Consider the following 22,894-nt stretch of genomic DNA (forward strand, 5'->3'; position numbering starts at 1 on the left):
TCAATTAACAACTTTCACTTCCAAAGAACGATTCCAGTTGCTGTTGCTGCTAATTGGCGCGTCAGTCGACACAGTTTTCTGCTGTTGGCACTTGTCAAAACATTTTCATTTTCAGTTGTTTTTCAGAAGCGTCGGAGCTATCAAGTTCTATGGCCATCATGTGCCTGATAAAACTGCTGTTGGCCATCTGCTTCGTGCACAGCGTAAGGTCCGCGCTTGTATGGAATACAGGTGGCGAGATGGCGGTACGTCTAAATCTGAAAGAACTCCAAATCTGTTAGCTTTATAAATCTATATCTTACCTATAAATCTGTTAGTCTAATCTAGTGTTGACAGCTCTTTATATCGATAGCTATACCAATTGATCTGCCCACGCGACATGTCTTTGTCTCCTATAATTTTGAGGCCAGCTACAGACTGCCACGGCATTGGCACAGAAGACGGCCATTTTTGGTAAGTTAACTAAAATTTTTATTCTATTATGTTAATTTTAAGATTTTTGAATATATCTATATTGTTGTTATATATGTTAGCGCCGTGGCAACGACACACATTCGGACTCACACATACATCCAATGGACGACTTTGACGATTTCTATGATGACTATAATGACCATGAGGATCATAAGCCACACCACAGGCCGCCCATCTTAGGGCCACCCAAGCGCAAGAGACCAAAGCCACATAAACCACCCAAGCGCAAACACAAACACAAAACTAAGCCGAAGCATAAGCCGAAGCCACCGCCCGAAGATGACTATAAAGATTTCTTCGAGGATGCTTGGGCACGCGACTTGGAGCAGCAATCGTTGCTCTCCCGCACAAAGTTCTATCATATACTCAGCCAACGATTCCAACAGTACGTATAAAGCTTGCAGTTACAATTACAGTTGCAGCGAACATACAAACTCTTATGTGTGAAGAGTCCCGTGCTAGCTTCGGACCTCCCACTCTAACTCCCAATATGCAAAGAAAACTGACTGCCTTTATGCCCTTAAGCGATCGAGCGAGATGGCCTACCACTCTCATTTTTGTTTTGTGTGCTCTCGTGGCGCTCATAAATGCATATGTGTGAATTTCCGTTTTTTTCTTTGCGCTCTGAGAGTAATTGAGCATAGCCAACGGTTTGTTGCGCTCACAGAGAATAATATTGGAAAAGAGTATTGATGTGAAGAGCTTTTTGGAGATGAGCGCGCAAGCACGCACACAGGCATATTTTTTATGTATGTATATGTATTCTTACAAGCACTAGCATTTATGTAACTGTGTGCGTAAGACTTGCTGCTTGCTGAAGTGAATTATAATTATAATAAGATGCCTGATATTCTCAATTCCTACTTCACACCACATATGCATACATACACATTGTATGTGTGTGTATGTTTTTATCTTCATTTGGATAGTCATTTATAACGATTTATATTCCTCGTATGATGACTTGCTTAAGTCAACTATTAAATACAGCTTTTCTATTCCCATTAGACATGGCTTTGGCACTGGCGATGATTGCCTGCTACGGCTCATTTGTGAGGTGAACAGTGGCCCAATACATGAGATAAATGGCGTGCTGGGCAGCTTGATGCGGGTGATGTTCAGTCCCAGCAGCTCGCAGTACGAGGCGTTGCCCGAGCGTTACTACGAAGCGGAGCGTAAAGGAAAGACCGACAACTGCGCGGACTTCTCGACCAACTGTAAACGCAGCGTACTGGACTTGATAACGCGTCCCCTGATTGACTATATAGGCAATAAAACTGCTCTGCTGTAGCAAACGTGTATCTGGCTTTATTCTATGTGCTTTTCATGAACATCTTGAGCGCTGGCCAGGCGCAGGTTTTCATATAAGCTCTCGCCTCTTGGCACTGTTTATTGGCGCGCTGCCAGACGTTGGCTGGGCAGCGCCGCATCAGTCGCGAGTAGGCGCATAGGCTGTAGAAGAGGGCGTGTCGATCGCAGGCATCACTCTGTTTACTGATCTGTGTCAGCTCCTGGTATTTGCTGTGCACCAAGGAGGCGCAACTGGCAAAATTGCTGGCATACGCATCGATGATGTCGGGATTAGTGAAGGCGCGTTCCAGCATCGGACGTACGTGGGTCAAGTTGAGCTGTCGACCTTGCAGCGCCCTAGTGGCATTGAATATGCAAGCCAGGCGGCACTATGTGGATCACAACGATAATATATATTGATCGGGATTTATATATGTACATAGTTTGCTAAACTTACGCTAGGTTGAATCCCTGATTGGCCACATTCGCTGTTATAGGCGCCCCAATTGGGCAACGGTAAGGGACAGCACATTTGAACGTTCTGCAAATATCGATGGCATGCGATTAATCGATAACTTGCGTTAATTTAAATTAGATACCTGCACAGATTTGGGCGCGGCTTTGCATTTGGCTGCGCTAACGGCAGCTGGAAGTAGAATTATTAAGAAGAATATCCAATGCGACCACATGCTTAAAGCTCTCTATAGTAACTGACTAGACCTAATTAATTTGGATATACAGCTCTAATATGTATATACTGCACTTGCGTGTGCTGCTGTTGCATGTGCAACTTGACAAGCGCTGTTACATGTTGTGCACTAAGATACACAATGATTAATATTTTAGATCTGTTAACAGAATAGAGTGAACAACATATTATATCAGTTTTTATTTTAACGTTTTTAATAAAACATTGAAGATTACTTCATATTGCAACGAAGTCTAAAGAGGTTGTATGAAATGGAAAATGAGGTGAAGGGTTATAAATATGGATAGATATTTATGTAATGACTAAATAATATATAAATAAATAAACTATTTAGCTTCACTGTTAAAGTACATGTTTAATTTAAACCGAAGTTGGCAAAAAGATTATAAAAGGCAATCCCCAAAGCTATTTATAGATGGAAAATGTGAATTTTAAAAATATAAACATATTTAATTAAGCATGTTAATTGTGAGCGCTTCATTAATTGTTTTGATTCCATTTAATTGTATATATAAAGCAACAATTTCCGACTGTTATGGCTTAAAGCAATCGAAATGCTGGCCATTTGGGTGGCTTTAACAGTTTGTCTGTTGGCTAACCCATGCTTGGGCTGGAACTCATGGAGCAACTGCAGCAAACGTTTGGATGCGAATGTGAGTAGCTCTAAAAGGTTATATGCTGGATATATACCGAAATTCGAATATAAATATATATGTATATAGACGGCTAGATGCTGTGAAATGCCAGAAGTTGATATTGATCCATATCTGGAGAGATGTGGCCACTTTCTGGGCAGAAATCAATTGGGTTTGATACCAGTAAGTAGAAGAAGCCAAAGCCATATCTATATCTTAACTCCTGCTATGCGTAGTGCCTAGTGGACTGCATCTTTAATGCCAGCCAAGTGCTGACTACAAATCAGCTGAATCCGGTTAATGCACGCAACATGACTGAAATATTATTGAGGGCTAATCCCGACTTTGTGGACGTCTCAGTGGCAGCGCTGCTCAACTGCTCGGCCAATCGAAAGCAGTGGGAGAAGTTTCAGAAGCGACGCTTCTTTGGCAATTACAAATGCAGCCTATTGCCGCTCTATCTGAGAATGTGCGCCGTGGATTATATTTACGTCCCACCGAGCAGCTGGAAGAGCAGCAAGGCGTGCGAGGAGGCGCGTGAGCATAAGGTGAACTGCAAGTGCGATTTTACTGGAAGACTATGTAGACCAAGATATTAAAAATCTGGCAATATGGAATATATCACTTGATATCTATGAGTGGGTATTATATAATCATGAATTCTTATCAGTCTGCCAATTTCCGGTTCTCACTTTGAAGTCTTTATTGCAATAAAGTTCAACTGTATTTAGCATCAATTTAGATTTATCAAATAATAACTATCATAGTTGGAGCAACTAAGAGATTTTAGTTCTGAGTATCCGACTAGAATATACCCTGAGGATGATTCTCTAAACAGCTTTTGTTATAGCATTACAATAGAATTTTGTTTTTAGAAACTTTTATTGTACTAAAAAATGTTTCGCATAAAATTTCCTTATGAATGATCTTTTATTGGAGATCTGTTTCGAGCTGCTCTTCAGAATTAGCTGAAGAACACATCATACCAGCTGGGCTGATGATGATAGCTGAGCGACTCAGTTGAGCCGCAGCCAAGTTCCGCTTCCAGTAAATCATCTGATTCTATTGTTTGCGCTTGATTTGCTACACATTAAATAAGCCCAAATACATATGTATATGTATGTAAATTGAAATGATATACGAATAGAGCTTAATACCCACCCAATTGGTCCAGGCTCATGCCCAGACGTTGAGCATGCTGCATGAGCGCTGAGAGCAGCAGCTGTGTATCTATAACGCCATCCTGTTCCACATCCTGAAAGGATATCAAGTGCTCAGATTCCTCGGCAGCGCAGCCCAGGCTAAAGTCATTATTGGACTCAAACTGTTGGTAGATGAATTAACATTTATATATTTGTAGTTATTTGTAGTGTGTGTTTACTGTAAACCTTTTCATTTCCTGGCTCCACAACAAAGTCCTTGAACGCAGCTCGAACATTGCTCCACAGCAGCAGACAGCTAATTATCAGTACAATGGAATGATTCATGACAAATAACAGTAAAAACTACACAGATCTGAGATCGAACCGAACTCTTTGGTAACTGGACCTTGAATGAGCCCTGGCAGAGATCATTAGCCGGACGCGGCTTGACATGGCTCATTAAATGGGCATGGAAATCGATCAAAACATTCAGATTATAAAATAAATATTAATGATATAGGAAGATTCCAGTTATTACACAAGTCTTTAATGATATTTTAAATAGATCAAATATATAAAAATAATATTAAATTTTTAAATACGTATATTTTAAATGAAATATAATATATAAATATTAATAATAAAAAAAAAAATATTAAAAAAAAACTATAATTTAGAAAATGTGGGAAATTAAAAAAAAAAAAAAATCGAAAAATTTGATATACACAAAAACAACTCAAAATTTATTCAAATAAAATAATAAATAATAATAAAGAAAAAAATAAATAAATAAATAAGGTAGATATTATGCCTTTAAAAACTATATATGTACAAAGAAATTAGATAAAAATTAAAAAAAAAAAAATAACATAAAAACATACGAAACAAAAATATATAAAATAAACAAAGGTAAAACATTAAAAAAAAAAAAATTGATAATGGAAAAATATTTAACAAATAATTATTGAATACATATATATAATAAAAAATAAATATATATTGCATTTAGTAACAAAAATGCTTAGATAATTTTGAAAATTTTATATTTTTATATAGTCAAATTACAAAATATTTTCAGGTGGCTCAGCTCATGGGCAGTGGCACGTGGGGCAGTGGGTTGCACTGCCGGGCAAATTCCTTGGCCACCAGGCACTTTTCGTCCGATTTCCACAGCTTGGCGGGGCAGTTGAGAAAGGTTTCCGCATTGACGCAGCTGTAGAGCATCGCTGCATAGGGCGAACAGCCTTGGGGCAGCACTTTATAGCTCTCCAGATTGGCGGACTTCAAATGGCCGTGAACTAAATAGATGTATTTCTTGGCATATTGTATTTCTTGGCATATAAAGTCTCTTGTATATTACGTATACGCACTGTTTTTGCGGCATGTGTCGAAGGAGCGCACAATGTGTGGCACCACCTCGCGATCACGTCGATGCACATGCTCCTGCAAATACTCGCGCACCTTGTCCATTTGCAAGCGGCCATTGATCAGGGCGCCAGTCTCTCTATAGATGCACTCCGGATAGCACTGAAAGAACAGAGGAGCAAAGAACTCGGATGAGTGTGAATCTAATTGATATTTCTAAACTTTTAGCTTACCAGATGCGCATAGGCTGGATATTTGGGATTGGCAGACTTCAGTTGGTTCACGTGCTGCTGACATTTCTGTGGCACGTTGCCCAAATTGATTTCCGGCGTCCGGCAGCACGAGTTCACATCCTGAAAATGAAAACAAAACATAAAATGTTAAAAATATTTGCGAAATCGCATTCATTATTCAGGCATTCATAATGTACTTACGAAATTGTTGAAGCTCGGCGGCGCTGAACAATTGTAGGCGGCGGCCTGGGCGGGGCTCAGCATCATCAGCAGCTGCGCATGAATTAGTAATCAGCAGGGGGAGTCCCAACATTAAAGGGTATTTACTTACCATTAACAATGCAACGCCCGCAAATTTTTCAACTTTTCTCGTCTGCATTTTGCGCAAGTTTTTTTATTTGGTTTTTGGCTTCGCACGAACGTGTGGCGGAAAAACGAATAAAATTTGTGCGCCAACCCAACGAGGCTTTATATAGTCATTCAGATATTATAGTTTAATGAGTTTGTAATCGTCATCGCCATGAAAAAAAAAAGAAAAAACAAAATAATAATAATAAAAAACATAAAATTAACGTGAACGTGGTTCAATGCGTCCATTGAAGGTGACACATCGAGAATAACAAAATGTTGACCAACTGATGGCTCGAGTGCGTCGACTGATATGGGAATTACTTTCACCTAGCTGAGCGGACACCGTGCGTGACCGTGGGGCGCCTAAACTGTAGTTCAGGGGAAATACCAGCAGATAAACCAAATGCCAGCTAATACACACTAAACACTCTGATTTAGATTCAATCAGGCCTAAAAATGACAAAATAATGTGCGACTAGACATTGCTTTGTTATTGTCAATGGGATGTTTTTTTAGGGAACCTTCTAGGCGTACTCGGTGATGTCAGATTTGGCAAATTGATTTTATACTGATGAAACAGTTTGTAAATGTAAATTGGCTTCGGTAAATATTAGATCTCTGTTAGATATTCATGTGTAAATAATTCTATATTTTAAATAAAAACATAAATTATATTACTTTTAGTAATACTTCACACCTAGCACTTGTGCAACTTCTTCAAAAATTTTTACCTTACGTACGCCCCATTTGTGACTAAAATTTGCTATGTAATTTGGAATTTTTTTTTCCAAATTTATTTATGTGTTCATTTTGATAAATTTGACTACTACTGAGTCGAAAAGGCTAGAGCTTTGCCATACATTTTTGGTACACAAAATGTCATTTTATTATTAATACAAATATTTTAAAAATATATTTTACATCTTTCTATAATTTTATAATATTTCGTAATCTAATTAGCATTGCTCACACATTATTTTACGACTCAATTTCGTTTATCAGTGCAGCGGCAGCCTTCAGAAGAAGTTAGTTCACGCTCGGCTGAGCTTTATGCATAATAAGATTCTTCATGGTTGTTGTTGTTGTTGTTGTTGCTAAGCTACTCACTTGTCTGCTGGCTCAGTTAGCCCATTGTTCAGCTACAACTTTGTCAGCATCGTCTGCGTATTCATCTCAACTTTGGTTTCGGTGTCACATGCTCGACTTTTGGCTGAACCGCTAAGACAAGCATTGACGACATTTTTTCATAGCTTAAAGACTGCAAATCTTTGAAGTTGCGGTTGCTTTTAAGATTTGCTGCGGAATTTGAAAAGTATTCAGGCTTTAATCATAACAATTGAAGTTAAGCATGCGACATGCTATAAAAGCTAAAGCTTGTTAGCTAAGCTCTAAGGGGGCTAAAGAAGTTGGCCATATTAAAAAGCCTATAAAACATAAATTGCCGGAAAGGGAAAAGTGAAAGCAGTTAGGCAGCAGTTAGGCTGTAAATCTATTTCAATTGCGCATACGTCCCGTTGTACTAGCAAAACTTGGCTCAGCCAAGCTGTCGACGCTTTGCAAAGTGTAAAGACTTCAGCTACTTGAATTACAGGGTATTCGCCTGTCTATCATTAGCTAAGCTTAATTTATAACAATAGCTATCTACGCACATTCACCCTTTGCCAAGAAATTTCGCTTAGCTCTTTGGCCAAAAAGAAAATCAAACAGTTAACTCTGATAGTTTTTCCAGCTGCTGCTGCTGCTGTTAAATTGAAAAACTTTTGTCTGTCTTAGCGAATCAATCTAGGATTCGAAGTGAAAGCGTTTTAGACTCAACACACACACACAACCACACACACACACACACTGAAAAATCACTTTTATGGCTTGTTTAGCAGAGCTAAAATGCTTGGCATTTAATTCAATTGACATGTCCTTCGCTGCTTTAATATGCATAAGGATATGCGCATACAACGCACGCAGGACATTTACGGCGAACATGTCTTTGCTCTTGGCAATGAATTTTTCAAATGGAATTTAAATGCTCTCCACTGGCAGTTGACATTAGCATTTTTAGAAGGTTTCGCTTGTTCTCGTTATTGTTGTTGCTGTTGTTGTTGTTGTTGTTAAGCTGTTAAGGACGCTTGGCGAATGTGTCAGACACATTTTCAGCCCTCAGCTGTTTATACATTATGAGGGAAGGTGGCCAAAAAAAAAAAAAAAAAAAATGTTTTGTCATTGTGTTATTATCAGTAGGCTCCATGTTGGCTTTTTATTTAAATACGTGAGTGCGCCCGCCTGTGTGTGTTTGAGTGTTTGCGTATGATTGTTTGTGTGTGTGTGTGCTTTGGGTTAGCATTGTTTGGCACTGATTCATTTTTTTTCTTTTTGCATTCTCCATTTTCCATTTGTTTTGCTTCGTTTTCAATTTGAGTTTGCTTTCCGGCAATTTCGGCGCACCTGGAGCATATTTGGATTTTTAATAAATGTCGACACGCGTCGCACTCGAGTTTAATTTGATTAGAGCTCAATGCTGCTTCAAAGAACGATATGGCGGCTGCTGCCACTCAAAACTAATTTAAAACGCTTGGGTTTTGCCAAAAATATGAGATAAGTCGTTTAGGGATACTTGTAAATATATATTTGTAAGTCCTCCTGAATACATCAGAAGGTTAGGTGTTATATAAAAATTCGAATTGTGTTGTTAAGGTACTAAACTTGCATTGTACAGATTCAGCGCTTAAAATATACATATATACAAAAAAAAAAAAAAAAAAAAAAAAAAAAAAAAAAAAAAAAAAAAACTCAAAACTAATATATCCTTTTTTGCCAGCATGTTTACCATGGCCAATAGAGCCACCTAAACAAACAGTGTCCTTGCCAGGGCAGCGAAGTGCCGAGCAAACAGTGCCTCTAATAAATATTTACATAAATCAAATGAGCGGATTAGCAGTAGACAAAAAATAAAGAACAAATTGCATTTCCTTACAAAATTTTAGACAAAATTCGCTAAGCACACACGCAGACACACACACACACGAACGCACACACACACACACACACACACACGCACACCTGTTGCTTGGCAGCCGAAGCATCCGTCGTCTTGTTGCTTGAGTGGAACGCAGCTTTCGCGCAGAGCTTTTTCCATGTGGAACGCAAAAACTTTCGCGCCATTTTGCCGAGCCCTTAAAGTGGTAAGAACTGGAAGCTTGTTAAGATGCGAAGCCTTCAGTTATCAGCGGCTTCTCGGCGAGTGCGGTTCGTAAAGCGAGCGGCTAGGCTTTAGGCTGGGTCTAAAGTTAAATTTTAGATAAAATAATCGCAAAAAATGCGAAAAAATAAATATTAAAAAACAAAAATTAATAAAAATTGTGTCAAGTTAAAAAAAAAATATATATTTAATTTATTGTTTAAATGCACAACAAAAATATACATATAATAATAATTTGTGTATATAAATTATCGGCAGCCGCAAGCAAATGTCATGGCAATTAATCCAGCATACAAATGCGTAAATCAGAACAACAACTGATGTGTGTAGCTGTATGTGTGTATGTGTGTGTGTGCTTGTGCATATTATAACCAAGACAACCACAACAAACAAGTAATAAACGCTTAAGCATAATCATTTCGCAGCTTAGCAGGCGTTAAGTACATTTAAGCCAGCGCAAAAGGAACAGAAAGGATAAGCAAATCGTTTGCCCAAGCTGTGGTCAAATGGGAAATCTAGCGTTAGCTGCGGCCAGCACACGAAAGGTATGTGCAATACGTGTGTCTGTGTGTGTGGGTGTGGCAGTAGGAGCGGGTGTGTGTGTGTGCGTCTGGTGTGTAACAACAATCAGTTACTGTTTGCAGCTTTAATTAAAATGCCAAGCGAGTAAGCAATACACGCCCCAGTAACACGCCGCACAAAGGCTTGCCAATTGGCCCCCTTGTTGTTGGGTGTGCGTGTGCCTGTGTGTGTGTGTGCACAACAAGTGCAGTATCGATTGCCACAAAAAAAAAAGAAGACGAATGAATGTAACTCTAATACATATTGATATGGATAGCCCTAGCAACGCAGAGCGGACAATGGCTGCCAATTGGGAAAACTTGTTGCCTACTTTTAGGCCTCGCACAAATTTGATTTCCTTTATGAAGCTGCCGTTCGATAGCCCCGTAACAAAGGCCGTAAATCTGTTGGCAAATCTCTGACAAAAAGAAAAGGAAACTTGCAATGCATTAAACCAAATTTTTATTGACTCAATAAATAACAGATTTCGCAGCACACATGGACACACACACACCAACACACACACACACAGCAACGCAGTCCGACTCCTCCATCACCCTAAATACACTCAGGTTTTCTGTTTGTCTTATTTAGCTTTTGTTGTGCAAGTTTTTATGGATTTATGCGAGCCAACAGCCGAATATAAATCCCCAGCTTGTTAGCAGCATCTCCAAAAGAGCCACAGCTTCAGCCACACTCAGCCACTCGAGCTCTCACGTAGTTGCAGCGCGTGCCGTTCCGGGCTGTGATGCTGCACGTGTCCCAAAAAAAAAAAAAAAACCAAAAAGAAAGGAGAAGCTGAAACGGAAAACCGTTAATGGCGAGACAATAAAACGCAACACTTGTTGGCAATGGCCACTGATCCAGTTCGAAATGGCAGACCATCAAGTTTTTGTTGGGCAACAGCCAGGTGTGGGCGTGTCCTAGCGAGAGCCAAGCGGATGTGTGCAAATTATGATGGTCGTCTAGACAAGCATCGCTTGTCGCTTTCTTCCAGCTCAGCCTGGCCCATATACAAGCCCCCACCCCCTCATCCACTACCCGCACCACTGTGTGGCAGACGCAAGGCAATATTTAAACCTTTGCCCAACCTTTTGACGTTTGTGCCTTTTCATGTTGCCCATCATCAAATTTCATTGCTGCCTGCGGATGCATAAAAGTCGGTTGGGAGAGAACATGAGAAAAAATAAAACACTTGCCACAAAACTTTTATGCCCCAGTCGATCTATGTACACACACACATCTATATTACATTGTATACATTAATGTGTGACTGAGATTGTGCCTGAGGGAGGCATCTTTCTAGGCGAACTTCTACTTTTAAGGCATTGTAAACGGATCGCGTATCAAAGTCTTATGCAAATGAAAGTTGGTTAACATTTGAGATAACGGGTTCTGAATGGTGAAAATCAATGGAAATAAGAATATTACAGAAATATTCAGGAACATATTGATACTCTTTATGCGGTTTAGTATTGGCTTTAATAGAAATCGATAGATTACAGTTAATAGCTCCTGAAGCAAAAAAGTTAGCCTTTATTGGGTATAGTTAGAATTATGAAAATAAATAAAGAATTTCCAGGAAATATTAGAAATACAATCAACGTAGACTGATATATCGATTATATAAAATTATCGCTTGCTTGCTATCGATAAATAACAATAAGGTAGTAAGAAAATCTATCAAATTAGATTTATTCGTAAAATATACTCGAATAATAATAATAATAATAATAATAATAATAATAATAATAATAATAATATCCAAAGCAGCGAAAAAGGAAAGCAGAAATGAATATCTACTAAGTTAATGAAACTTATTTAAATTATTAGAGAGATTTCAGTTGATTAATCATAATCGAGCTACTTCAATCCATATCATTACTCCTATCCAGATGTGGGTTTTATATTATAAAATTATGTTAATTTTGTATGAGATAATAATTCAAGTGGCTAATGTTTCATATACTACAATACAAATAGTATATTCATTCATATATATTTACTATAGTCGTCGTTGTTGGGATTAGTTTTTAATAGTTCAGCCCAGCTTTAGGCATTGTTATAAATACATTTAACTCATGTCTCTAAATTTTTACTTATTTTCCATATTAAAAAACTTAAATCTAATCAAAACTCTTAACCCAGCTGAGCCTTAAAGCATATCTAAATCAGCTTTAGATGCACCTGTGAACATGCATAGTTTTCTAATTTAATGGTTAATGATTTCTTAAACGAAGATGGGATACGGTATGCCCAGAGGTGGGCTATATCGCTTGCTAACATTTGCTTGGGGCGCACGCGTCGTATGCGTAATGCTTGCTTATAAATTTTTAAGTGCGCCATAGTCTCATTGTTCGCTTTGTGTATGTGTGTGTGTGTGTGTGTGTGTGTTCATATAAAATTTAATGAGCTACAATAATGAGCGCTGAAACAGAGCAGCAAAAGCTAAAAATAGCAATCAAGCTGCGCTGTCCTTTTGTTGCCCATGCGCATCCTGGCTTATTGTGTGGCCTGTGTGCGTCCTGGCGCTTTATTGTCTCTTGATAATGAAAATGTCTTCAATTCAACCGCGACTTGTCTACGCATGTCAGCGGCAGGCCGACAGCTGGCGAGCTGCCGCTTCAACCGCAGCCATTTAGTGTTGCCAAACAATTGCCCCAATGTGCGTGTGTGTGTGTGTGTGTGAGTTGGTCTCTTGTATGATTATTATTATATTTTCAATTCTATATATCGGAATGCTCGACAATTACGAGAGGCAACGAGGAGCGTAAACATTTATAAGCATTAGAGCAGCAGCCGGAAATTGCAGAAGCTCGCACAGAATGGAGATGGAGACGGAGACGGAGATGGAGACTGGACGAGGAGAGAACAAGAAGCGTGGAGTGAGGTGTGAGCAATTCGCATTCCTAACACTGCGGTACTCATTCGGCCGCAGGAATTCGATCCACACACTCAGACATTGCACACACCGAACTAAACGTCTCTCTCTATGTGTGCGTGTGTGCGTGTGTGTGTGTGTGTTTGTTGTCGCCTTTGGCAAATCCATTGTGTGCAATCGCACGAGATTAGATACAATCTTCTATAATAGCCGGACTCTAAGAAATGGGGACTTGGGAGCTACGAGGCAAGGATGCGACAGCAAATAAGCAAACGTTATACATTACCTCCGCCCACTGGGCCGGCGCCCCGCCCACAGATGCCCTTTAGCGTATATCCATTGGCTCTGCTGCTATTTATGTGTGTGTGTGTGTATGAGTGTGTGTGAATGTGCGTTTGCATTTTATTTGCTCAACTACGTACATATGTGTCCTTTTGATACCCTGCAGATAAAAGGGAATGTTTTCCGAGGAGTTTATCAGAAATTAGGTTGGGCACTTCAAATTAAATAAAAAGTTTGATTTCTAGCAGTTTGGGGGTTTGATTGATTTTCGCATATTATGTTGAATATCGTATAAAGTTATTTACTTTCTATAAAGTTTTTTGTTTATCGTATATGCAATATTAAGTATGGTATATTATATTTAGCGAATATTATATTTAATTCATTTATTATGGATTGTAAAATATTTTATATTGTATTGTATAAATATAGAGAAAAAAAGTGTGTTTTTTTATTTATTTTTTATTTCTGATAGTATATTTAATTAGAATATAGTAAAATCTATTTAGTATATTATGAATGGTATTAAAGTTTTAATAATAATAACTTAATATCGTATATTATTTTTAGTATTTTTTTTTTTGTTATCATCTTATAACTAATTAAACTTCAGTAAAACTTATAAATAAAATATATTATCAATTTTTTGTTTTTTTTTTTGTAAGCCAAAGGGATATTCGGTAGTCTCTCCTTCACATTGAAAACATTCATTCTTTCTCCTTTCAGTTTTCCGCCAGCCGGCAGCAGTTTTCCTAATGTGCTTTTTATATTTACGTTGATTTGGCCAAGCTGAAAATATTTTATGATGCAAGCCGGACATTCATCAAGTTGTGAACGTCATAAATGAGATTGTCAGATGAACACATTTCATTTCTCTCCTTCCATATATGTATGTGTGTGCTGTGCGTTGTGTGTGTGTGTGTGTGTGTGTGTGTGTGTCGAGCTGTCAAAACGAATTTGCATTTGGGCCCAATGAATTGTGCTGGCATCTCGTTGCGGCTAATTGAAATCAAATATGCAATTAGCAATCAAATTTCCATTTTAATTTTTCTATATTTGCCATTTCCTTTTCTTGTTCTTTTGTTTTGTCTTTCGTGTATTATTTATGAGCCAATTAGATGCTCGAGTTTGGTTGCTAGGCAAAATAGCAAAATTTTGGCCTTAAAATTGTGGCAGGCCACAATTGCTAACAACAGCTAACGTGGCTAATGAAAGCTGGGCTAAAAGCAACTAAGCTTCGGGCATGTGCAGAAATAATCTACTCGCCGGCTTTATATGGCGCTAATTTACGAGCTAGGCGGCATCAGCAGCAGCAACAACAACAACAACAACACAGACAATTACAGCAAAAAGGCGTTGAACAAAACAAAAGAAATTATGAGTGCACAGTGAGTCAGAAATGTAGAGCACCCACATGCAGACAGTTCAGTTAGATATGCATATGTATATGTTATGTGTTTATTTGTATGTGAGTAATAGCTAAAAGGCAACGAAACATTAAGAGCTCAGGCATAATGAAAATTTTATATATGTATGCATTGTACGCAGAGCATTCATTAAAATAAAGTGAAGCTGCATATTTTAGCTTTTTGGAGTGGGGGATGTGTTTAGTAAGACAAGTGTATCACAGAGAGTGTGTGGGTTTAGTAATAGTTAAAAGGAGAGAGAGAGAGAGGAGTATGAGATAAAGGGAAATATAAATAAAAATTTGATCAGGAATGTAGAAATATAATGCCAGAGTCATCCATATAAAGTTTTTCGTCTACCTGCCTATTTAAGCATCCATCTCCTTACACCAATTACTCTCAGCTCTGCGCCTAATGAGCGACAAAGACTTCCTGAGTGAGTCACCAATAGAGCTTAGCATAAAAGAACTCATGGGCTGATGAGTGATCTTCTGTCAGGTAAAGGGGAGAGCCAGATGGTAGTCTACAGAGCTCGATCAGTCGAGCTCCTGATCTGGTGCTGATCGGATGCAGTCTGGTGCGGTGCGGTGTTTTTTTTTTTTTTAATGATTATTTAATATTAATATTCATATTTTGTGCTATGTAAATGAAATCATTTTATTGTGAATGCTAATATAGTATTATTAAATTAATGTAAATATTAATGAATATTAAAGCTTCTAGTGCTAATAATAATGTTCATATAATATTACATACATATATTATTTTCAATTTGCTTATACAAATTTTGGTTTTTATAGGATTCTGATAAAATTAAATAATGATTAATAACAAATGAAAGCATTCTGCTTTAAGAAAATGTATACATAAATTAATTATAAAAAATTTATTAAAAAAAAATATGTATATATATATATTTATATATATATGCATAGATATACATATACATAAATAATTATATAAAAATATATATACAAAAATATCAATTTTTACTGTAAATATTTTTTTTGTTTGTTTTTATTCTTTTAAGTGATTCATTCGTATTTGTAAAATATGAAAAAAGAAAAAATAATAAAAATTTTATACTTTACTATTTTTTACACTAATGTTTTACAAGTTTTTGATTCAATTATGCATTTTCATTATTTATTAGTTGAATATTTGCTGAAATATTCATGAGCTGAACTTTCAGCATTCAACATTCCATTTGCATTTGAATCTTTTTGCCCCTTATTTTTGCCGCCTACTAATACATAAATAATTGTTAGCTATTTACCGTAAACTGTGTTTATTTATGCCGCCCCTACACATGCATTAAAAGCCACTACGAGTATTGGATGCGAAACCCTTTTACGGTCTGAACAGCAGCACAAAAACCACTTCCGCCTTCTCATGCCACCCGTTCGCATACTACACGCGCGCACTGTGCCGCACGCTTGGCTGGGCACAGCTTCTACATATTTATTATCTGTTTATATTTGTCCATGTGTGTGTGTGTGTGAGTTTTTTATGCCATGCATTAATGTAACGATGCATCATTTATGCCATTTATTATCGGCATATAAATGCAAGATTTGGGTCCTGCTGACTTGAAGGCTGTAGGAGTAGACCCTGCTGGCCACGCCCCTTTGCTAACTGTCTGGCCTTTAATTTCTCTAACGTGCGCTACCTTTTGGTCTATATCCTATAGGTTTTTTTGTTTTCTTTTCGCTGCCCTTACTCCACTATCAGTCCGTCAGTCAGTCAGGCAGGCAGTCGTTGATGGCCAAGTTTTGTGCTGGCTAATGAATTTTTACGGCTTCCTGCCACGCCTGCTCGCCTGGGAGATTCATGTGATATTAATAAATCAGGCAACAGAATGTGTCTAGGCCAAGTTAAAGTCGTTGGGCATAAAATGCAATTTTCCTCATTGATTTTATAGCCCTTTAAACTGTTGTCCCTGACGCTGGCTTCTTTGTTGGCCAGCGCAATTAACTCACACACACACACACGCACACACACACATCTACATAGAAAGTTTAGTAGCCGGAAGCTGCGGTTGTTTGGACTAGATCCCTGTTGCCGTGCCCATGCCTCAACCTAGAGACACACACACACACACACAGGCACGCACCCATATAACACTGTTTTCTTAGCCATTTTGCGGTTTGTCCTGTTCTGGGTTAGCTTCAAGCCATTTCGTGGCACAATTTACATGCTTTAAGTGCGGTCTACGGCCGCAACACTTTTAAGAGTTATTGCTAGCGGTTTTTATTTGACATGTGACATCATTTTATGTACTTCATAAACACACATGTAAAGATAAGCGTATATGAGAAGTATTGAGTTTACGGCTTTAAGGTATTAAAAGTTCCCTTGTAACTGAGCCAATTGTTGAGCTATTAAAAAGCGGAACTGCTCGAAATATATATATGTCTTATATGAGCTGATATATCAATTTTTATGTCTCTTGTCCTTAAAGTCCTTAGAGTAAAAGTTGGAGTGATTCAGGATAGAGGCGAATTTTTTTGTTGCTGATTTAATCGAAAAATTAAAAATGGACATCAGATGAAAGAAACATTCAACGAATAAATAATATATATATTTTCAGTACACGCTCATATATATATATATTTGTGTATTTCCTACTCGGAAGCATTTAATAAACTCAGCCTTCTAGCCTGAACGGGAAGTTTCTGCCATCTCTCAGTAATTTTGATTGGCTTTTAATGGCTTCTGGTTTATAGAACGTGATTCAATCAAACAATTTTGTTCTCAGCGCAACCCTTTCTAATTTGAATGTTCCCAAAGGTAACAACACTGTAGACGCCGGTCATGCCAGGGTCGAGCCGAGTGTGAGAGGCGCCCGCTGCCAGAGCGGGCACGAGAGCTGCAGCAATGAGCAACGACAACAACGACGACAACACCAACACTATAAGCAATGACAGCAACAACAACAACAGCGACAACATCTACAACAACAACAACAACAATAGCAGCAGCAGCAGCAGCAGCAGCAACGTGTGGTCAGCCAGCAATCTGGATGCGATCAATCAAAGCGTCGAGCTGAATTGCCTGCTGCAGCAGCACATCGAGACATCGACCTATGGCAATGCCAGCGACCATTGCCTCACTCAATTCGATTCGATACTCTGCTGGCCACGCACGGCCCGGGGCACGTTGGCCGTGCTGCAGTGCATGGACGAATTGCAGGGCATACACTACGACAGCAGCAGTGAGTACAGTGCAATCATCTATGAAAATACAGTGAAAACTGCCATTGTGGAACATCGGCTATGAATTTGTATTATTGATTGAGCTGATAGCAAATATATAACAATTTTGCTTCATATTTCCTCATTTGTCTTTAGCTTTTCTTTTCCTTACATAAAACATGAAATTCCCATACATGTACTAAATGCTCTAAATGTACTAAATACTAAAAGTCTACTAGATATATTAAACATCAACGAAATATACTAATAATTTTTTATATCTGATATTTACAATTTCTTTAAGTGTACTAAATGTACCAAATGTTCTAAATTTACTAAATTATCTTTATGTAGTAAATGAACTATTGGTACTAGAAATTATACTTTACATTTAAATTGACTAAGTTTACTTATTTTTTAAATGTACTAAATTTCCCAAAGAAATGTATGATAAAACCTACAAATGTACTTATCATATATATATATAGTATATATAGTAGTATATTTAATATATACTAAACATAATTAAAGATTGTATCTCGTTCCTAATACTGTACCCAAAGTACAGTCAGTTCATAGAGTTTTCACTGTACACATGATATAACCCTCGCCTTTACCTTTCACCTTTGCAACATTTCGGACTCCACAGAGAATGCAACACGCTTTTGCCACTTGAATGGCAGCTGGGCGCAGTACACAAACTACGATGCCTGCGCCCACTTGCCAGCGGAGACGGAGACGGTGCCGGAGTTCGAGACGATAGTGGAGCTGCCGACCATCATTTATTATATTGGCTATGCATTAAGCCTGGTCTCGCTCACCCTGGCGCTGATTGTTTTCGCCTACTACAAGTGAGTGTCTAGCTGTTCTATCTACCTACATAGCTATGTATCCTTTACCTCCCGCCTGCTTCGTTCTCCTCTCGCAGGGAACTGCGTTGCCTACGCAACACCATCCATGCCAATTTGTTCTTCACGTACATCATGTCGGCTTTGTTCTGGATACTCTTGCTGTCCGTGCAGGTGAGTCATGCCCAGACAGCGTCCATTGCTCATTTCGTTTCATTGTTTTCCTTTTACCTCCATCTATTCTGCACTTAGATCTCGGTGCGCAGCGGCCTGAGCAGCTGCATCGCCCTGGTCACGCTTTTTCATTTCTTTACGCTGACCAATTTCTTTTGGATGCTGGTCGAGGGACTCTACCTCTATATGCTGGTGGTCAAGACCTTTTCCGGCGATAATATACGCTTCAATATCTACGCGTCCATTGGCTGGGGTAAGTCTTCATCGTCTTCTTCTTCTTCTTCTTCATCTTCTACTTGGGTAATTAAGCTGTCATCTACACACTTCCAATTCTACTATCCCGCTGCTTTTTGCTTTCTCGTCTCTTTTTGGCCAGGCGGTCCGGCGTTGTTTGTGGTCACCTGGGCCGTGGCCAAGGGCCTGACAGTGAACTACAACAGCAACGTGGAGAAGGTGAGTGAGAGCTGCACTTTTGGGTTCGATTGGGTAGCTCATTAAAGTTTTATTCGCGCCCAGTACGACATCAACTGTCCCTGGATGGAGGAGACGAACGTTGACTGGATATTCCAGGGACCCGTCTGCACGGTGCTCATCATCAATTTAACATTTCTGCTTCGCATCATGTTTGTAAGTTCTTTGAAATGCCCACACAGAGTATTGCCAACAGCTCAACCGTGTTTTTTTTCTGCTTTTTTGCTTTTTGTTTTTCTCTCGCCTAGGTACTCATTACAAAGCTCCGTTCGGCGAATACCGTTGAGACGCGCCAGTATCGCAAGGCGGCCAAGGCCCTGCTGGTGCTTATACCGCTCTTTGGCATCACCTACCTGGTGGTGCTGGCAGGACCCTCCGAATCGGGCCTAATGGGTCACATGTTTGCCGTACTACGCGCCGTTCTGCTCAGCACCCAGGTAAGTTCTCGGCTTTGCATCTTTTTTGTTTCTTTTTCTTTTTTTGCTGGCTATACAAATATTTGCTCTTACGCTTGACAGGGCTTTTGGGTGTCGCTCTTCTACTGCTTCCTCAACTCGGAGGTGCGCAATGCGTTGCGACATCATGTATCCACCTGGCGCGATTCGCGCAACATCCAACGCAACCAGAACAGAAGGTGGGTGCTACTCTCAAATAGTTATTCACACCAACACTATCTCACTCTATACTCTCTCTCTTTCTCTCTCTTTCTCTATCTATCTCTCTTCTTCTCTGCCTGTCTGTGCTGGTTTAAAAACGGCTTTCGAATATCCGGACAGGTATACAACAAAAAGTTTCTCCAAGAGCGGAGGCGGTGGTTCGCCTCGCGCTGAAAGCATGCGGTAAGGCAAAAACTGTCTTTAAGTCTTTTTCGGAGATTTTAATTACACGCACTTGCTGCGTTTAATGAGTGTCTGTTAGGAGCGTAATGAGCGGGCAGGTGCTACAATCAGATTATGTTACGCCTGAACTAGTTCATTTTGCTGTTAATTACTATTAAAATTTTAAACTCAAATCTATGTTAAGTTCCATTGACTAAAGTTGAAATATTAAGAACGAAAAGGCTGTAAAGCGAGCAATTTACAGAAACAGATTTTAGTTTACGCTTGAACTAGTTCTTTTTGTATATATAAAATATTACAAAAAAATATATATTTTATTGAATATATATATATATATATATATATATATATATATATATATATTTTTTTTTAATATATTTTATATATTTTTGTTATACATTTTTTTATATTTGAAAACATTTTTCTTATAAAATTAAAAAAAGAAAACAAACTTGTCTAAAAATTTCTAGACATTAAATTTTGAGAGCTGCATAAAAAATTAAAAATATTTTATATTATTTATTTATTTTATTTTATATTATTTATTTATTTACTTATATTTTTTTTATTCCTTACATTTTCTTACAGAAATATATATATTATGTATATAAATAATTTTTATTTTATTTTTTTTTTTTTAATAGTAAAAACAATTAATATTAAAGTTAATTTTAAGAGATTTCCAGACAATTCTACCAATTTGTATATATACAACCAATTATAAGCATTGCAATGGTTTGAGTTAGAGCTAGTTCAAATATAATTTTATAAATATTAAATTAAAATTATATATATTTTTTTTATATAATTATCATTATTATTATTAATTTTTTTAAATATTTAAAATGACAAAATTTATTTGAGCTAGTTCTAACTCAACTGTTTTCGACATACTCTATATATGTTTAGCTCCCCATTTAATAGCCCTGCCCCAATTTAATTGCTGATTTGATTTGTATTAAGTTGTCTATTTGTAATCAGCCCATTGACCTCGTACTACGGCCGTGGCAAGCGGGAATCGTGCGTATCGTCGGCGACAACCACCACGCTGGTGGGTCAGCATGCACCGCTGACCCTGCACCGTGGCTCGAACAATGCGTTGCATATGCTGCCCACGAATAATGCAGCGAGTGGCAGCACGCTGAGCGTCATGCCGCGTGCAGTCAGTCCCCTAATGAAGGTAAATGCAAAATGGAATAAGAAATTTCTGTTGTTTTTCTCTTTTATGTACATGGAATACGTAAGGAAGTTTTGATTAATTTCAGCAGGGACTCGAGGAGAACTCTGTGTAGAAGGACGAATGGCGCAGACAGAGACGAATACTCACGTACACACACACACACACACACACGTACCGACACACAGACACTCGCATACAGCTTAAATGATGTCTCCTAGGATATTGATGTTGTTGTTGGCATTGATGAAACTGTAAATTATACAACTAAGTAGTCAAGATTTTAGCAAATGGCAAGCAAGTTGCAAGCATCTTAAGAGACTGAACTGAAATAATTCATTTTCGACTTTTAGTTTACTTTAATCCACGATTCACACACGCAACATTCGATAAGCTCTCCTTTCCTTCTTTCCACTAATGCATAGCTAAATGTAGTTTTAAATCTAACTGTTGGATGTTGTAAGTGTTTTCCTTCCCGCCCCATCGGTAACTATGCGAACGCTACCTTAACTAATCTATATAAATGTATTTATGTATAAGTCAAGAACTAAATGTTAAAGAAGCACAGCAGAACGAAAAAGATGAAACTAATAAAGCAACTATTTATTTGAGTGTATACGAAGCGCAGCATCAACAACGCATTTTATCCACCTGGCTAAGTAAATGTTAAATGGAATCTGTCATTTGAATAATTGCAATGCACAGCATAAATAAATCTCTGCAATTCGTAAATACAAAATTCGTTTCTCTTTTATGTTTTGCATATAAATTTGATCAGCATATTCTATTTATCTCCCGTCTCGTTCTCTCTCTCTCACTCTTTGGGTCTGGAAAATATCATTAATTTTGATAGCTTATTGTGCTGCTGCTTTGCAATGAAATTTTAATTTTCTTGTTTTCATAATAAAAAGCAGGAAAAACAGACGAGCGGAAATATGGAAGGCGGCTGCACACATCAAAGCAATTTTTGTTGCGCCCAGCAACAGTTGCTGAATGGCAGCAATCATTTTTTTTTCTTTTCTTATTTTAATTGCATTTTTGCAGTGTTTGCTTTTTGCGGTTCACAGAATCATAAAAATTAATGCAAAATTTTCTTTCAAATTTGATTGCTTGACGCGCCTTTTGTCAGTGCCGGCTTTTGTTAATTATGGATCACGACTAGGTAAGTTCGTAAGCTTAATTGGTTTATGGCGCCTATGTGCCATAGCAGGACTCCTTAACAAGGACTTTGCTCCACTGGTCTGACGTTTGCGTCTTTATGAATAAACCATTGCAGCAGACGCCCGTAAAAATGCATTGCACTGCCACCGTCCAATTCCACGGGCTATAAATGTTGCATGAGCCGAGCCAAGTTGAGCACAGAAAGCAAGTGGAAATTGTGTGTGAAGAGGAGGCCAGACGTGAAAATACCCTAGCGAAGGCCTAAAACTAATATTTGGGGCGAGTTTTTCTACTGGTAAAATATGTTTTTATACAGAACTTAATTTCTATACCCTAATTTGTAAATTTCAATTTTTTATATCTAGCTTCAAGTTTAGACGATTTCACAGAATTATTTTTTGCTGTCTTCAGTAAAAAATTATTTTAATTTAGCAAAACTTGTGCCGCTCAGACTTTATAGTTCTTGAGTTCAATGGGTTCACGTAGCTGAAAATAGTTCAAAGGACAC

General features: G+C 38.1%; 6 protein-coding genes and 1 long non-coding RNA gene across 10 annotated transcripts in view; 3 read left to right on the forward strand and 4 right to left on the reverse strand.

The window, feature by feature from the left end:
* Positions 1–68: 68 nt before the first annotated feature.
* LOC108614892 (uncharacterized) lies at positions 69–1,785 on the forward strand. Its single transcript, XM_018009111.2, has 4 exons — positions 69–245; positions 337–453; positions 534–859; positions 1,483–1,785. The coding sequence occupies exons 1-4, from the start codon at positions 150–152 to the stop codon at positions 1,763–1,765; spliced, it is 822 nt and encodes a 273-aa protein (XP_017864600.1). The 5' UTR covers positions 69–149; the 3' UTR covers positions 1,766–1,785.
* Positions 1,756–2,479, reverse strand: LOC108615263 (uncharacterized). The gene is made up of 3 exons (XM_018009619.2): positions 2,364–2,479; positions 2,222–2,305; positions 1,756–2,153 (listed from the first exon to the last, which is right to left on the reverse strand). Exons 1-3 carry the CDS (start codon positions 2,451–2,453, stop codon positions 1,788–1,790), a joined length of 540 nt encoding a protein of 179 aa, XP_017865108.1. The 5' UTR covers positions 2,454–2,479; the 3' UTR covers positions 1,756–1,787.
* Positions 2,480–3,023: 544 nt separating this feature from the next.
* On the forward strand, positions 3,024–3,834 carry LOC149268463 (uncharacterized). Its single transcript, XM_089471020.1, has 3 exons — positions 3,024–3,126; positions 3,196–3,291; positions 3,345–3,834. The coding sequence occupies exons 1-3, from the start codon at positions 3,028–3,030 to the stop codon at positions 3,705–3,707; spliced, it is 558 nt and encodes a 185-aa protein (XP_089327146.1). The 5' UTR covers positions 3,024–3,027; the 3' UTR covers positions 3,708–3,834.
* A 183-nt stretch (positions 3,835–4,017) lies between these two features.
* Positions 4,018–4,646, reverse strand: LOC108615262 (uncharacterized). Its single transcript, XM_018009617.2, has 3 exons — positions 4,497–4,646; positions 4,270–4,432; positions 4,018–4,191 (listed from the first exon to the last, which is right to left on the reverse strand). Exons 1-3 carry the CDS (start codon positions 4,593–4,595, stop codon positions 4,073–4,075), a joined length of 381 nt encoding a protein of 126 aa, XP_017865106.1. The 5' UTR covers positions 4,596–4,646; the 3' UTR covers positions 4,018–4,072.
* Positions 4,647–5,276: 630 nt separating this feature from the next.
* Obp50e (Odorant-binding protein 50e) lies at positions 5,277–7,074 on the reverse strand. 2 transcript variants are annotated; one of them, XM_018009361.2, is made up of 6 exons: positions 6,931–7,074; positions 6,180–6,314; positions 6,050–6,121; positions 5,849–5,968; positions 5,621–5,777; positions 5,277–5,548 (listed from the first exon to the last, which is right to left on the reverse strand). In XM_018009361.2, the coding sequence occupies exons 2-6, from the start codon at positions 6,225–6,227 to the stop codon at positions 5,334–5,336; spliced, it is 612 nt and encodes a 203-aa protein (XP_017864850.1). In that variant the 5' UTR covers positions 6,228–6,314; positions 6,931–7,074; the 3' UTR covers positions 5,277–5,333. The 2 variants fall into 2 exon arrangements, with proteins under 2 accessions (XP_017864850.1, XP_089326063.1); XM_089469937.1 differs by having other exon boundaries at positions 6,878–7,026.
* Positions 7,075–8,796: 1,722 nt separating this feature from the next.
* Positions 8,797–22,894, reverse strand: part of LOC149268464 (uncharacterized) — a 73,511-nt gene continuing 59,413 nt past the window's right edge. Inside the window, exon 2 of the long non-coding RNA XR_016270191.1 lies at positions 8,797–8,982. This is a non-coding gene — a long non-coding RNA (uncharacterized LOC149268464). The remainder of the gene's footprint in view (positions 8,983–22,894) is intronic.
* Positions 9,424–21,841, forward strand: Dh44-R1 (Diuretic hormone 44 receptor 1). Of its 3 annotated transcripts, none has more exons than XM_018013424.2 (12): positions 9,424–9,937; positions 17,313–17,736; positions 18,366–18,567; positions 18,645–18,738; positions 18,817–18,991; positions 19,115–19,191; positions 19,255–19,365; positions 19,458–19,646; positions 19,728–19,843; positions 19,986–20,048; positions 21,012–21,228; positions 21,314–21,841. In XM_018013424.2, exons 2-12 carry the CDS (start codon positions 17,400–17,402, stop codon positions 21,338–21,340), a joined length of 1,608 nt encoding a protein of 535 aa, XP_017868913.1. In that variant the 5' UTR covers positions 9,424–9,937; positions 17,313–17,399; the 3' UTR covers positions 21,341–21,841. The 3 variants fall into 3 exon arrangements, with proteins under 3 accessions (XP_017868913.1, XP_017868914.1, XP_017868915.1); XM_018013425.2 differs by having other exon boundaries at positions 21,317–21,841; XM_018013426.2 differs by having other exon boundaries at positions 21,030–21,228.

The sequence above is a fragment of the Drosophila arizonae genome, chromosome 5 (genome assembly GCF_054131065.1).
Source record: "Drosophila arizonae isolate 15081-1271.41 chromosome 5, UAZ_ARI_1.0, whole genome shotgun sequence".
NCBI lineage: Eukaryota > Metazoa > Arthropoda > Insecta > Diptera > Drosophilidae > Drosophila > Drosophila arizonae.

What these genes read in the sequence shown, in the direction of transcription:
- LOC108614892 (XM_018009111.2), top strand. Translation starts at nt 150, where the DNA reads ATGGCCATCATGTGCCTGATAAAACTGCTGTTGGCCATCTGCTTCGTG. An exon ending in ATACAGGTGGCGAGATGGCG is followed by an intron (nt 246 to 336) that starts GTACGTCTAAAT and finishes TAGTGTTGACAG; the next exon opens with CTCTTTATATCGATAGCTAT. An exon ending in ACAGAAGACGGCCATTTTTG is followed by an intron (nt 454 to 533) that starts GTAAGTTAACTA and finishes TATATATGTTAG; the next exon opens with CGCCGTGGCAACGACACACA.
- LOC108615263 (XM_018009619.2), bottom strand. Translation starts at nt 2,453, where the DNA reads ATGTGGTCGCATTGGATATTCTTCTTAATAATTCTACTTCCAGCTGCC. An exon ending in CCGCGCCCAAATCTGTGCAG is followed by an intron (nt 2,306 to 2,363) that starts GTATCTAATTTA and finishes CGATATTTGCAG; the next exon opens with AACGTTCAAATGTGCTGTCC. An exon ending in AATCAGGGATTCAACCTAGC is followed by an intron (nt 2,154 to 2,221) that starts GTAAGTTTAGCA and finishes TGATCCACATAG; the next exon opens with TGCCGCCTGGCTTGCATATT.
- LOC149268463 (XM_089471020.1), top strand. Translation starts at nt 3,028, where the DNA reads ATGCTGGCCATTTGGGTGGCTTTAACAGTTTGTCTGTTGGCTAACCCA. An exon ending in GCAAACGTTTGGATGCGAAT is followed by an intron (nt 3,127 to 3,195) that starts GTGAGTAGCTCT and finishes ATATGTATATAG; the next exon opens with ACGGCTAGATGCTGTGAAAT. An exon ending in ATCAATTGGGTTTGATACCA is followed by an intron (nt 3,292 to 3,344) that starts GTAAGTAGAAGA and finishes TGCTATGCGTAG; the next exon opens with TGCCTAGTGGACTGCATCTT.
- LOC108615262 (XM_018009617.2), bottom strand. Translation starts at nt 4,595, where the DNA reads ATGAATCATTCCATTGTACTGATAATTAGCTGTCTGCTGCTGTGGAGC. An exon ending in TGGAGCCAGGAAATGAAAAG is followed by an intron (nt 4,433 to 4,496) that starts GTTTACAGTAAA and finishes ATCTACCAACAG; the next exon opens with TTTGAGTCCAATAATGACTT. An exon ending in CATGAGCCTGGACCAATTGG is followed by an intron (nt 4,192 to 4,269) that starts GTGGGTATTAAG and finishes TTTAATGTGTAG; the next exon opens with CAAATCAAGCGCAAACAATA.
- Obp50e (XM_018009361.2), bottom strand. Translation starts at nt 6,227, where the DNA reads ATGCAGACGAGAAAAGTTGAAAAATTTGCGGGCGTTGCATTGTTAATG. An exon ending in CGGGCGTTGCATTGTTAATG is followed by an intron (nt 6,122 to 6,179) that starts GTAAGTAAATAC and finishes ATTCATGCGCAG; the next exon opens with CTGCTGATGATGCTGAGCCC. An exon ending in ATCCAGCCTATGCGCATCTG is followed by an intron (nt 5,778 to 5,848) that starts GTAAGCTAAAAG and finishes CTGTTCTTTCAG; the next exon opens with TGCTATCCGGAGTGCATCTA.
- Dh44-R1 (XM_018013424.2), top strand. Translation starts at nt 17,400, where the DNA reads ATGAGCAACGACAACAACGACGACAACACCAACACTATAAGCAATGAC. An exon ending in ACAACAGCAACGTGGAGAAG is followed by an intron (nt 19,192 to 19,254) that starts GTGAGTGAGAGC and finishes ATTCGCGCCCAG; the next exon opens with TACGACATCAACTGTCCCTG. An exon ending in CCGTTCTGCTCAGCACCCAG is followed by an intron (nt 19,647 to 19,727) that starts GTAAGTTCTCGG and finishes TACGCTTGACAG; the next exon opens with GGCTTTTGGGTGTCGCTCTT.